The sequence below is a fragment of the Motacilla alba genome, chromosome 7 (assembly GCF_015832195.1).
Source record: "Motacilla alba alba isolate MOTALB_02 chromosome 7, Motacilla_alba_V1.0_pri, whole genome shotgun sequence".
NCBI classification, from domain to species: Eukaryota; Metazoa; Chordata; class Aves; order Passeriformes; family Motacillidae; genus Motacilla; species Motacilla alba.
This window is the reverse complement of record NC_052022.1, coordinates 35,912,945-35,925,710: the sequence shown is the minus strand read 5'-3', so window position 1 is coordinate 35,925,710 and position 12,766 is coordinate 35,912,945. Positions and strand designations below refer to the sequence as shown.

The 12,766-nt window shown below is 45.8% G+C and overlaps 1 protein-coding gene across 1 annotated transcript in view; it reads left to right on the top strand.

Moving 5' to 3' along the window:
- Window positions 1-12,766, top strand: part of LRRFIP1 (LRR binding FLII interacting protein 1) — a 103,792-nt gene that overhangs the window by 60,148 nt on the left and 30,878 nt on the right. The window contains exons 7-11 of the mRNA XM_038141773.1: window positions 300-332; window positions 1,364-1,627; window positions 4,938-4,994; window positions 9,050-9,094; window positions 9,903-9,968. Coding sequence (XP_037997701.1) covers window positions 300-332; window positions 1,364-1,627; window positions 4,938-4,994; window positions 9,050-9,094; window positions 9,903-9,968 — 465 coding nt within the window. The remainder of the gene's footprint in view (window positions 1-299; window positions 333-1,363; window positions 1,628-4,937; window positions 4,995-9,049; window positions 9,095-9,902; window positions 9,969-12,766) is intronic.

The following is a 12,766-nucleotide window of genomic DNA, read 5'->3' as shown; positions in this document are numbered from 1 at the left end:
GTTCTCCCACTTTCCCGGCTGGCTGTCTCTAATCCAACACCACCAGCATGAAATATTGTTGTGTTACCAATCACTCATGATTAATTTGTGCATCCTTGTTTTGTATCCTCCCAACTTCCAAACCTTGTGCCTTTCTGCAAGCAATCCTGCATTATCAAAGTTCTTTAGTTGGGATTTCCATCTCCCTGCCTCTTTTTGTGTTTGTTTGTTGTTTGTTTTGGTTTGGGGAGTGCCTTTGATTGACATAACTTATGTTTTCCTTTGCATTCTGATTTTCCTCTCCTCTCATGCCTTTACAGTCTCATTTGGATTATGCCAGCACCTACCCAGTGGTGAGAATAGTCTGCAGGTTGCAGAGTGTGTGTGTGTGTGTGTGCAAACTAATCATGAAGAAGAAGCTAACACAGGTTGTGATGACTGCTCTGAGATCAGGGTGATCTGGAAGCATTCTGAGGCAGTTTGTGGTCAGGCTGCCACTTCCCTCTCCTCCTGCTCTGACAGAGTTCAGATGAGAAGTGACAAATGATTAGAGAGGTCCGGGCTGGGTTTAGCTCAGAAGTTACCCCAGGCAGAGCAGAATGGCTTGGATTTCCCCTAAAACACCGTCTCTGGTAAAGTCTGTCCATTGTTAGACCAGCTGCGTCTGGATTTATTTCAGCAGATCTGGAAAGGAATAAAACTCTCATAAATTCACTGTAAATAGATCTAGCAAAGGTGACGGGACAAACACGCTGCCTACCAAAGCTGCAGCTTGTGTTACCCTCACTTTAGAGGACAAAATCACATTCATAATAATGCTTTGACAGCGAGTATTTGCTCTCGGGAACACTGAGATAAAGCTGCTCCTGAAAGAACAGAAAGGGGCAACGAGGACTAAAGCCCAGTTTAAAACATTTCCAGCTGCCTTGTGTTGAGCTGGAGGTGTGCTGGTGTCTGCAGGAAGCAAACTGGGCAGTGCAGTCCTATAACTTCTCCTGCTTTCCCCCTCTCCTTCATTCCCGGCGCTATTTCCAATCAGGAGCGCAGCGCACCCGTTTGTGCGTGACCTACATCCCAGAATAGTTCCAGCACGTTTGGCTGTTTGCATGGCTGTATCGATACAGTCGGGATGGACAGCTGGCAGCCCCGTGAATTGACTGAGCCCAGCCAGCGTGGCTGATTGGAAGCACGGCTGCTAAATTTACCAGCGCCATCAGCATTTGAGCAATATTCCCTAATAACCGAGCGTTTGACTCCGAGGGCGCGTTGGCTGCTCGCTCAGCCCTGCTCTGCTCCTCTTGCTGCATGGGGATGTGCATGCCTGGCCCTGCAGGGGTGTGCACACACTCACTGATCTCACCCCGCGTTCTTCATCCCACTGCAGGCTGGATTAGAGAGTGAGAGGACCAAAAAGAAGAACTACTCCAAAGCAGTATGTATTTTTGTCTGTCTCAGAGAGGCTTCTGCCTGCAAAGCCACTGTGGCAGGACAAGGAGTGTGTGCAGGTGGGAGAGCTGCCAGCCCAGTGTCAAGGATACACCACAGCTATCAGCGTTTGCTAGGGAATAATGAGCATCAGTTCATCTCCAAAGTGTGGGATAATCCACACTCTTATTGCAGTGCTGTGCATAAAGAGCATGTGGGAAAACTCAAAACCTGACTGGAGCTGCCTAACTTGGACACAGAAATAGGCAATGTTGAGAGAATGTCATGGAATTCCAAATTATTTGGGTTAGAAAAGATACACCATAGCTATCAACATTTGATAGGGAATAATGAGCATCAATTCATCTCCAAAATGGGGGATAATCCACACTCTTATTGCAGTGCTGTGCATAAAGAGCATGTGGGAAAACTCCAAACCTGACTGGAGCTGCCTAACTTGGACACAGAAATAGGCAGTATTGATAGAATGTCATGGAATTCCAAATGATGTGGGTTAGAAAGGCCCTTAAAGCCCATCTCATTCCACCCCCTGTCATGGGTGGATCTTATGGGGAGCAATTCCAGGCAGGCAAAGAGGACACTGATACCTCAGGTTTAAGCTTTCATATTTTTCACATTCTGTGCTGCTTTAGTGTGTGGGTCTGAGCTTCACATTAGGGGATGGTGAGTTCTCTTCACAGAGTAGGGAGACAAAACAATTCCTTCTCTAGCTGGGGACCAAGGACAGATGATCCAAATCTCAGGCCAAGAGCATAAACACCATGGACTGAAGAGAGAAAAACCAGCAGGATGGGACTTCATGGGCTGAAGCTGTAACTGGACAATTAACTCCAATATGCAAATGGACCAGAACTTATAAAAGTGAGAGACCTCGTGACTAGTTGTCCATTTTGTGGCCATTTTTGGGTTCATCTTGGGTGTAGCCCTGGCTGGGCTCTTGTGCTGCCCAAGGTGGATCCATTGAGGCTTCCTAAAAAATTCCTACTTTATTCTTTAGCTCATCACAGGTGGAGGCTGGGTTGGGGTTCTTTGCTGCACTGGAAATGAGCAGAGAATTTTTCTGAGGGCTGGAAGTTGGATGTGGGATTGAGAAAGTCTGAGGGAGCAGCACGAGCCACAGCCTGAGGGTAGAAAGCATGGCAAGTAGAAATGGACACAATGGCAGTGAAATGGTTTCCTTTGTGTGTCAAAAGCAAGAAGAAAACACAGAGAAAAATAGGGTCACAGAAGGGAGAGCAAGTAAAACGGGATCATTTTAGGCTCTCTAGTTTGCAGTGTTATTTGTTCCAGTTTTCATGAGGGTCAGATGCTTTGCATGTAAACGTAGCCTAGAACATAGGTCAGCGAGGTCTGATCAAACTGACCCTGCTCTCCAAGAGCTGCCTGGAGCATTTGCCTTCCAAAATATGCGCTGGAGAGGTTTCTGGAGAGGATGGGTCAGAGGGGCAGGGGAAATGGCCTCAGCTCTGGGGCTTCAGGCTCAGATCTGGGAGACACAGGGCAGATGAGGCAGATTGCTTTAGAAGGGCCTGAACTGGAAAGTGATAACCAGTTACCCTGGGCTTGTGGAAAATGCATCATGCCCATGCAGCTGGGGGTCCTAAGCTGGGTGATTATTTCAGGGCATACAGGATGTTACTGTAAATTGACTGTGAGGCTCTTGGCTGTCTCTACGTGACATTAAGTGAAACCTTGGGCCAGATCTCGTTCTTGTGAAAGGAATGTACAGTTGGAAAATAACTTTGTTAGAGAACAGGACAGCTGGGAAGGATCTCAGCTGGTCTGCTCCCAGCTAAGACAGCATCATCTGGGTTTTTTAAGGAGGGAAAAGCAGTTCCCTGGGAGTCTCTGTTGCCTGGCTGGCTAAGTGCAGGGAGTGAAGGCAGTTTCGTACAAAATTAGAGAGAAAATACTGATGATAAACAGGAGACAACTTGTCAAAATGGAATAACAGTAAAAACAAATAGGGAATACCACATCTGGGAAAAATGAAGGTACCATTACAAAGTAATAGGATGGTTCAGATAGTGATCTGAGGTTACATTTAGACAATATTACGCAGCTGAAAAAGGCAAACAAGTCTTCAGTGTAGCAATAAAAGGGCTGGTGGAGGTAATTGGTCTGCACAGAGCACTGCCTTCAGCTGCTGAAGATCCATTTTAACCATTCTTTAGGGAAGCCTTGGAGAAATTCAAGGAGCTTGGGAAAAAAAAAAAAAACCCAACCTGGTAAAAACTGGAAAGAAGTCAAGCTGCGTGAGAAGGCTACAGCAGTATTTCAAATCAGTTCCTGAATAAAAGAAGCTTGGATGTTTGCCTTCCATTTGGGGTGATAGGATTGCATTTCAATAGAGATTCTAAGCTTTTCCCAGAAGTAGATTTCCCAGCTTGGCTCTGAACTGGTTTCTAAGTTAATTTGTTTAATTTTTCATGCAAGCTGCTGAATAGCAGCTGATAAATATTTCTCTTGGAAATTGATTCAAATTGGTTCTAGTGGATTTTCATTTTGGGAACGCATTAAAACATGGACTTCAAAACCTAATTTTAATAGAAATTCTAATTAAATTTCCACCAACCCCGCACCCCAAATACACAGAGTGCTTCCTTGTTTTCAGTGTTAAACCGGGGCTGCTTGTGAGGTGATACCAGAGCGGTGAATTGCTGGGGAAACCTGAGCTTTTAATGCTGTCCATTGAGGAGACTTTTGGGTCTGTCCTCTCTTCTTCACCACCACATTCCCAGACTCAGGACTGAGTCACTGATTGTTTTCTTTTATTCCCAGCACTGCTGCCGTAGGGATTTGAAGCACCTCACCTTGTTTATGGAACAGTCCTTCTGGGCTTGTTTGTTTTCCCTCCTGACACCAGGGAGGACAGCTGAGCCCACCCAAATCTCCTACTAGCCCTCAGACTGCTGCAGGATCCTGGGGTGTGGCAGATGGCCACTGTCTGGGTTAAATTCTGATGCTCAAAATCAAAAGGAAGATAATTTATACAGCACTGCATGTCTGCTAAGCTGGATTTCTCAAATAGAATTAATCCCTCTACTACAATTTGCAGCTTTTTAGGTGTTTAGCTGCCTGAGGTAAAAATAGCTGTAGTGATGTATGCCCTTTATTGTAGTCTCTGATCTCCTTTTTGTCCCCATTTTGTGCCCTATTCCTTTCACAGAGTGTTTGAGTATAGAGTAATGTTTGAATATAGTAATAATAGGGGAGGCAGAAAAAAAAAAAAACCAAGAAAGAAGGGGGGATCAAAAAGGGCAAGCAGGAGTATCCTTGACATTTTTGGCTGTTCTAGAGGCAGTGACACAAATGTTCGTGTCCTCGTGTTTGAAATCATGACCTAATCCTGCACTGCTCCTGTTCCTGGTGTATCTTTGAAAAGTTCTGTCTCTGCCTTTACTTTTCCTAAGTGATGACATTTGCTTAAAAATGCCCTTCGGGGTCTACGTCAATTTTTCTTCTCTCCTTTTTTGTCTTTCCTTTTTTGTTTTCCTTTCCTTCCATAACAGACCAATGGTTATGAGGAAGACGTGTATGGATCATCCCAGAGTAGAAAATCTAGCAGGGTTAGTAGATGATTTCTATTGCTATAAAATTCTATCACTGCATTTAATGGGATTAAAGCTAATTAGCAAATTCTTTTTGGCAGTGAAGCAGGTTTTACCTGTCTTGCACGTTGTGGGTTTGGAGTTTGTCATGCACTGGAGGTGCAGCAAGGAGCTGTCTGGGAAATAAAAAATAAAAAATCAGTCCCTGAGTGGGGAGTCTTAGAAATTGGTCCAGAAAGATCTTGGGAGCCAGAACTGCTTTAATTAGTAAACAAAATTGGTTAAAAATTACCTTGTGGCAGCTCTGGCAGGGAGGATTTCCACATGCTGGAAACACAATGAGTGCTTTTCCACCTCTGGAAGGTGTTCATGCCATGCTCTAGTACTGAATCTCCTAATCTAGTTCATGCCTTGAGATTTGCATAGTTAAAATGGACTTTGGCTTTTGAAATTTCCCCAAATGCACGTTGTTTATTTCAAGTTTGCTTAACTAAATGCTTTCGGTTTTTTGGTTGTTTTCTTTCTTTTTTCCCTTTATGAACCATATCCTAGGGTTTCTGGAAACGCCTACAGAGCTGAAGAGCCAGTGCAAGTGTTCCCACTTAACTACTTAACATTGATGGACTTTTATTTCCAGTCCAAAAAAGCTTAATTATTAACTCGGTTGGGAGGATGCAGTCACAATGTTCCCTCCTGTTCCAGCACAAGGGTTGTGTGTCAATTCCAGCAGCTCCCGGCCCTGCTTTGTTAAATGTTGGGGATTGTGCAAATGATTTAAAGGGCTTGTCCAGGCACAGCCTGGGGGCAGAGGGGGGACTGTTTGGGGTTTCTTTTTTCCCCTTTATTTTAACAAAGCCAGGCAAAAGTTCAGAGCCTGTTGATCTTTGTGCTATCAAGGTTTCTAAAGAAATTTAGTGCTGTGCAGCCTAAAGCTCAGTGTTTAGGCCAAAAATAAACTCTTTTAAGCCTCCATTTATCCAAGTGTTTGAGCAATAACACACTGAACATGAGAGAGAGTTCAGGGGGTGACTTTGTAGGCACCAAGTTAAGCAGGAGCCTGGATAAACAGTGAAACCTGATATTTCAGGTCCATCTAAAATTGTTGCTGCCATATAATTTAGCTGGCATTATGTGGATAAGAGACAATGAAATACTGTTGCTTGACCTGCTGAAAAAAACAGCCTGTCCTTTTTGCTGGCACTCTTGCTGGCCCATTTGAGGAGTTCAAGGAGCTTTATTCTGTAGCACTGGTGATAAATTGTGTTCTTACTCTTTACTGACATACTCCAGTGCTCCGAGGACTGCAGGGAGAGCAAAATATCTGCAAGACAGTCACCCAGGGAGAAGAGGTTGTTTGGTTTCCATTTAAATAATTTAAAATCATGCTGGAATTAGCGTTTGCAGCGTGGGGGTTTAGTCTGAGTAGGGCTTAATTACAGCAACATCGTTGGTTCCTTGTAGTTCTGTTGCTGTTTGGATTAAGCATTAATTAGGAGGGGGAGGAAAGTTTTTGGGTATCTGAGAATAGCTGAAACTTCAAACCAAATTGATGCCAGCCTGGCTGGCATTCACTTTTTAGGAATATTCTCTCCAAAAAGCCCAAGCTGAATCCCAAAGATTGTCGAAGTGACAAGGAAAAATGAAAAAGAGGAAAATTCTTCAGGACAGCAGGGAAATGATGAGTGAACCTGCTGGCAATGGCTGTTCCCAAACTGGGTATCCAGTTTTAAGTCACAGGATGGACTGATCTCCATGAGCACACTGCCTTGATCCCTTAAACATGATTAATGCCATGTGCTTAAATAGTCCAGTGCAGATTGCCAACTCTAAGCAGGAATGGAAGTAATTTCTTAAAGTTCAGTTCAGGTTTCCTTTCAGTCAAAGTCTTCTTGTACAGGCATTGTTTGAGGGGTGTTGGTTTGTGGCTGGGTGTTTCTTGGGTTAGGTTTTTTTGAGGTTGGACAATGATTTGCCCTCAGCCTGTACCTGTGGTTATTGTGACATATCTAAACCTCTCTTTGCTCACAGTGACCGAAGAAAACAAAGAAATTTCTTTAATTTGCCACAGATCTCCCTCCTTTGTGAGGAAATTACCACCTCCGTGGACCACAGTGATGAAGCAAGGATGAGTTAGGGTTTGTGAGGAGCTGGCTGCTGAAAGCTGAGAGCCTTGGCTGTCTAGACCCCCGTGAGAGATGTTTGGAGAGGAAAGGTGTCGGGGAATAGGTGTGAAAGGAGGGCTCTGGAGAGCAGCAAGGGAGGTGGAGGTGTGAGATCTTTCAGAACAACCATTCCTCATTAAGATCCCCTGAGTGGACCGAAAGAGCAGGGATGACTGGATGCAAGGCAGAAAGCAGGGAGAGAAGGTGTTTAATTTAAAGAAGGTGTTTAATGTACACAGTCTCACTTCTTAGAGGAGTTTCCTCCCCGCTCAGTCTTGCCATAGCTGACAGTGGGCTGCTTGCATTTCCTGCTGGGCACAGCCAGCAGCTTTGGTCCCTGGCTTTGCTCTCCATCTCCCAGGATCTCGTCTTCTCCTGGGGGTGTAGCTTACAGGACATAAACTCCCCAGGATCTCAGGGGGAGGCCGACCAGCTCTCTGACCAGTGCGTTTTCCCAGTGCTTCAGAGGTCCCACAGTTTTCACACATCCTCACAGCTTTAATGCAGTTCTCTCTTCTTTTTGCATCTGTGACCGCTTTGACTGCTTTGCAGTTTGTATTCACTTAATTTATTTTTTGCTTCCCATTTAAAGGAATAAAGAATGAAGCTGAGTTCTCAAGGAGGTTTTTGTTTTTTTCTTTGTTTGTTAATGCAGGCTTCCTACTACTCTGACCTGGGTCTCCCCAACAGCAGCTATGCTTCCACATCTCAGCTTTCTTCCCAAAATGGAAATTGGGTCTGTTGGCCTCTGGCTTCACCTGGCCTGGTCTTTGTTTGGATAATACAACCTCTTGTACTTAGGAATCAATTGGACCAATTGTCAAGAGTCTCTGTAGCTCTTTTTAGTGAAACTTTAAAAAAAGCCCCAGACAAATCAGACCTTTTAAGATTGGAGTGAGTCATGGAAAACTGTTTTCAAATGAGCACAATCAGTTTTCCTTTGCTGCTCCTCCCTTTCCTTGTCTGCCATTGGCCTCAGTTGGTCTGGAAAGATAAGGGAAATCTTAATTACCTGAAGTTCTCTGTTTGAGGCAGCTCCTCTGCCTAGCGTGTCAGTCTGGTCAGCTTGAGACAATCCAGGCTGCACCACCCCAAATTACAGGGAAGCAATTCCCGGAGTGCTGGGAGAACATCAGTGGGGCTGTCAAACCCCTGGGAGGTTGCATTGTCCCCTGTGGGTGGCGGAGCTGGGTGCCAGCAGCGCTCCAGCAGTGCCCCAGGTCCTGCCTGGCAGCACAGCACAGGGGTGTGGATGGGGCGCTGGCAGCAGGGCCTGGCCTGGAGCCCTGGGCTGGGGATCACTGCTGGAGGGTCTCTTGCACCCAGCTCTGCCGGGCACAGAGAGTGCTCCGGGTTTGTTTAACTGCTGCATCTCGGCGGGGATGGTTACTAACACTTGTTTCAGCCTGCTCTGATGAAGCACTTGTAGCTTTTTCCCTGAGTTAGTTGGGTTTTCTCTGCATTTGTGAATAATGAAACACGCGGGAGATGATCTTAGAGCTGTGTGAAACACTAACAGCGTGTACTTCGAAGCACTTCTGTGTAACTCTTTTTCTGGCTTTGGCTGAAGTGAGGAGAAACCCCATTTCTGGCTCCCGCACGCGAACGTGTGGGAGACAATAACAGCTTAACAACCTAAAATTAAATTTTGCTGTTTTGCTTTTGCATACTGTCTGTGTCCTCCCTTCCTGTAGGAAATGCACGTGCCTGCTTGGTATTCTTAGTCTTTGGGAGCAGAGATCTAATGCTTTCATGGTGCACATGACTAATATTCTCTGTACCGGGTTTCCCTCTGTTGTCATGTAGTGATCCTAATCTCTCACCAAGAGGGTTCATTCTGCTGTAGGCATTTTTTTTTTCCTGTTGAATTTACTGTGCCAAACCAAACAGTGTTGTGCTTGTCTCCCCCAGCCCTCCCTGCTGTACAGCGATGCCCTGCCAGCCAGGAGTTACAGGGTTTGTTGTGCTGATGCTCTGAGTGCCAACACCAGAGCCACTCACCCCCAGCCATGCACATGTTGTCCCCTGCCTCTGTCTGTAATTCCCCTTGGTGTCCCATCCATCTGAATGCCACGTGTGTGATCCTGTTTGTGTACACCTGGGTTTGCTGATCCTTCCTTTAATTCCTGTCGGGATTGTGATGCTGCCAGGGAATTGTCTTCCTCGGTGTCTTTCCAGGAGCAGGACAGAGAGGCAACATCAATTCTTGCTGGTTGCTCAACACCTAACAAAAATCTGCTCACAGTTTTTTTTTTTTTAGACAAATTCCTGCCTTCTTGTTTAAAATGCGCTTCTCAGAATTTTTTCTCAAAGCTTAAAGGTAGAGTTTCGTCCTCCCCTTGCGTTTCCTGAGCCATTTATCTCCGTGCTAAACCAGAGCCTGTCTTAAAACATGCATTTTCCTCCTATTTTATTAATTTACTAAACTGGCTGGTAAGTGAAGCTCATCAGGAGATAAGTGAAGCTCATCACTGCTAGCACCAGCAATGAAGGTGAAACAGATGGATCAGTGTAAGAATTGATGTAGCCATGTCATGGACAGGCAGTCAAAGCATTAAATTAGAGTTGAATTGAAGCCCTGGGAGAAGGGTTGGTGTCCCACCTCGGGGGTGTGTCAGATCCTGCACGTCAGCTCGCCTTGGCTCTTCCCTTGCATGCTGCCTGTGCTTGCAGCCAGGAGATGTCCCTGTCCTTGCCCGTGCTGCTGGCTGCCCCGTGTGCAGGGCGGGTTTGTGACTGTGCTGACTCTGTGTTTCAATTGTAGGCGTCTGTGTACGACGAGAGCGTTTACAGCGGGAGCCGCCGCTATAGTGCCCCCAGTTCCCGCGCTGTAAGAGCTTTTCTGCTTTTCCCTGCTCCCTCTCCGGCCTTTGCCAGGCTGGGGGACCTTTCACCCGGGCTGTGTGACATCTGTAGGCAGCAGGAGCGGGAGCACCATTCCCACCAGCTTCCATGAACTCATCCCTGGGTGGGACAGGGAATCCGCTTCTGCCTCGCGCTCGGTTTGCAGATGAAACACATTGGAAAGCCTTTCCTTCCCTGAGACTTAATTCTTCTTGTCAAAACTGAGAAAAACACAAGTTTAAAAAATAATCAGCCAAAAATTTAAAAATCAGTTCCACAGTGAAGCGTGAAGTAAATGATTTTTGGGAATGTATGGGTTGCTTGGTTTTGTTTCTTGGATTTATAGTCAAATATATTTTACATTCATGTATGTGACAGTGCTTCCAAAATGTGTGTTCCTGAGAGTGGAGGGCTCTGTCATGGGTGGGGAGCAACAATATAAGGAATGACCATATAAATGGTTTCCTTTCAAAAAAGAGAAACTCCAGGAGTTGGTTTACAGATTACAAGGCACAAAATGCCTTCATATCTCCTCTGTGGGTGTTTGGGCAGGCATCCACAACCATCTGCTGCTGTTGTGTCCACCTGGAAAAAAAAAAAAAAAAAAAAAAAAGCCAATCTCTTTAGATTCTTCAGTCCTCCTCTGTGGGCCCTCTGCTTATTCTGCCTCTCATAGCAGAACCCAACCAACCAAGAAAACCCCAGCAAACAAATGACCACCATCTAAGGCCGTAAGAGTGAAAAGCCTCGAGACAGAGCACAGATGTTAGCTTTAAACATCACATTTTTATTAGCTTGGAGGAGGAAACACTTTCAAGAATGCTTACTAAACACCTGTTAGTCCTTCAAGGGCACTGCCATCCTCTTGCCACCCCACTGATTCACAGCTGGGAGAAATCATTTACAGCAAACCTTTCAGCCCAAAACCTGTTTGCAAGTCTCTCATGGGCTGTCAATGGCATGAGGACTGAATCCCTGGTGCTTTCCCCTCCCTCCATCCCCATCCCACCCTGAGCCACAGGTATTTATTTGTGTGTAACCCAGCCTTTCCAGTCCCTGGAGTAATGAGAGAGTTGAGGCAGGAGGGGTTTGCCTCAGAGGCAGCGACCTTGTCGCAACACCTGTGGTTGTTTTAATGCCTCTGAACCTTGCAGCACTTTTAACCTGGAGAGGGAGTGTCACCTCGGGTGGCTGTTCCCGAAAAAATGTGTTTGGAAGAGCAGGTGGATGCAGGGGGCGAGGCTGAAAGTGGCCTTGCGTGGTCACAGCCGTTTACTTCCACAGTCAGCCCTGCAATGCACGGGGAGCAGCTGTGGAATTAAATAGGGCCTGGAGACATTAATGTGGGACTCATCAGTAGTTGCAACTTTTTCCCTGTCACACGTCTCAAATTTATTCTAAACCCTTCTTTTGTTAAGCTTAAAACACTGCAGCGACCAAACAAAATCTGTATCTTTGCTTCAGTGCTTTTTGCCTTTAATTTGGGGATTATTGTGTGACTGGCAATAGCTGGAAACAGTGTGCAGCAGAGATTTCTGCTGTGCATATTCTCACCTCTGAAATGAAGACCAGGTGCACAAAGCCAGTGTAGGACACAGAGTCAACCACGGGACAACCCCAACTCTGGGGTTGGAAGGGACATTAAATGCCACCTGGGCAGGTCACCTTCCACTCTCCAGGGTGCTCCAAGCCCTGTCCAGCACTGACCATTGCAGGGCTGGGGCAGCCCCAGCTGCTCTGGACACCCTGTGCCAGGCCCTCCCTTGGGGTGCCTCCGAGGGCACTGCCCTGCCCGTGGGCACCTTGCACAGGATGTTTTATGGGCAGTGGCTGACCCTGTGCTTCACCTGGTGCTTGTGCTCTAGCTGGGGTTATTTCCAGCTTACCCTCTCACCATTCATTAGTGCTGCAAGCCTAATTTGCAGGTGATGCTGTGCTGCTGTATTGCTGTGACTAATGATGATGGAACAGCCCTGCAGTGGCCTGGCTGTTCCTGTAGTGGCCAGGTGACTTAATAAAAAAAGCCCTGAAAAAACCCACAGCATCTCCAAAGTATAATAATTCTTGAGATTTCTGTGTGTTTGTATCTGAGAAACAGTCCTAATCACCTCTGAAATAAACTCATTCTTTCCAGGGTAAGTTCTAGTTCTGTTTCCCTGGTTTGAACTGATCCCTGATTGCTTTAAACTTTCATTTCCCTGCTCCATTTCCACCGCATTAAAACCTCTGGAAATAAAACAGCATGGACAAGTTTTTTGTCCTTGTCAGCAACCAGCCAGCCCTGTCCTGCATCTCTGCTTAGATGTTTCCTTTCAAAAAAAGCTACAAGACTTTCTTTGGCAGGAGATGAGGACTGCAGGTGCTGGAAGACCAAGAGAGAGACTCAGTCTCTGAGCTGGGCTCAGTTTTTACTTTAATCCCCACATAGATGGATGTTTCTTCCTTGGCCTGCAGAGCACAAATTCATTTTATATGTGCACAATGTTGGGAACATGGGAAAGTGATTCACCAGAGAGCCTCAGAGCTCTTGGAAAGTAGTAGGATGGAGGCTTTTGTAGAGAAACTGAATTGTTTACTTGTCACTGGTACCTGAAGAGATATAAATAAATGGTTAATATTCTAAGAATTGAGTCAAATCTCTACTTAGACTGCCAGTGGAATTACTGCTTGCCTTAATTTTCAAATTAACAGTTCTCTGTTTTTTTCACTGCCGTTCCTTTGTCCAGCTGCATGTAACCATCTCTTTAACTAATTTCAGATGTGATGCTCTACATCCTCTCCTGC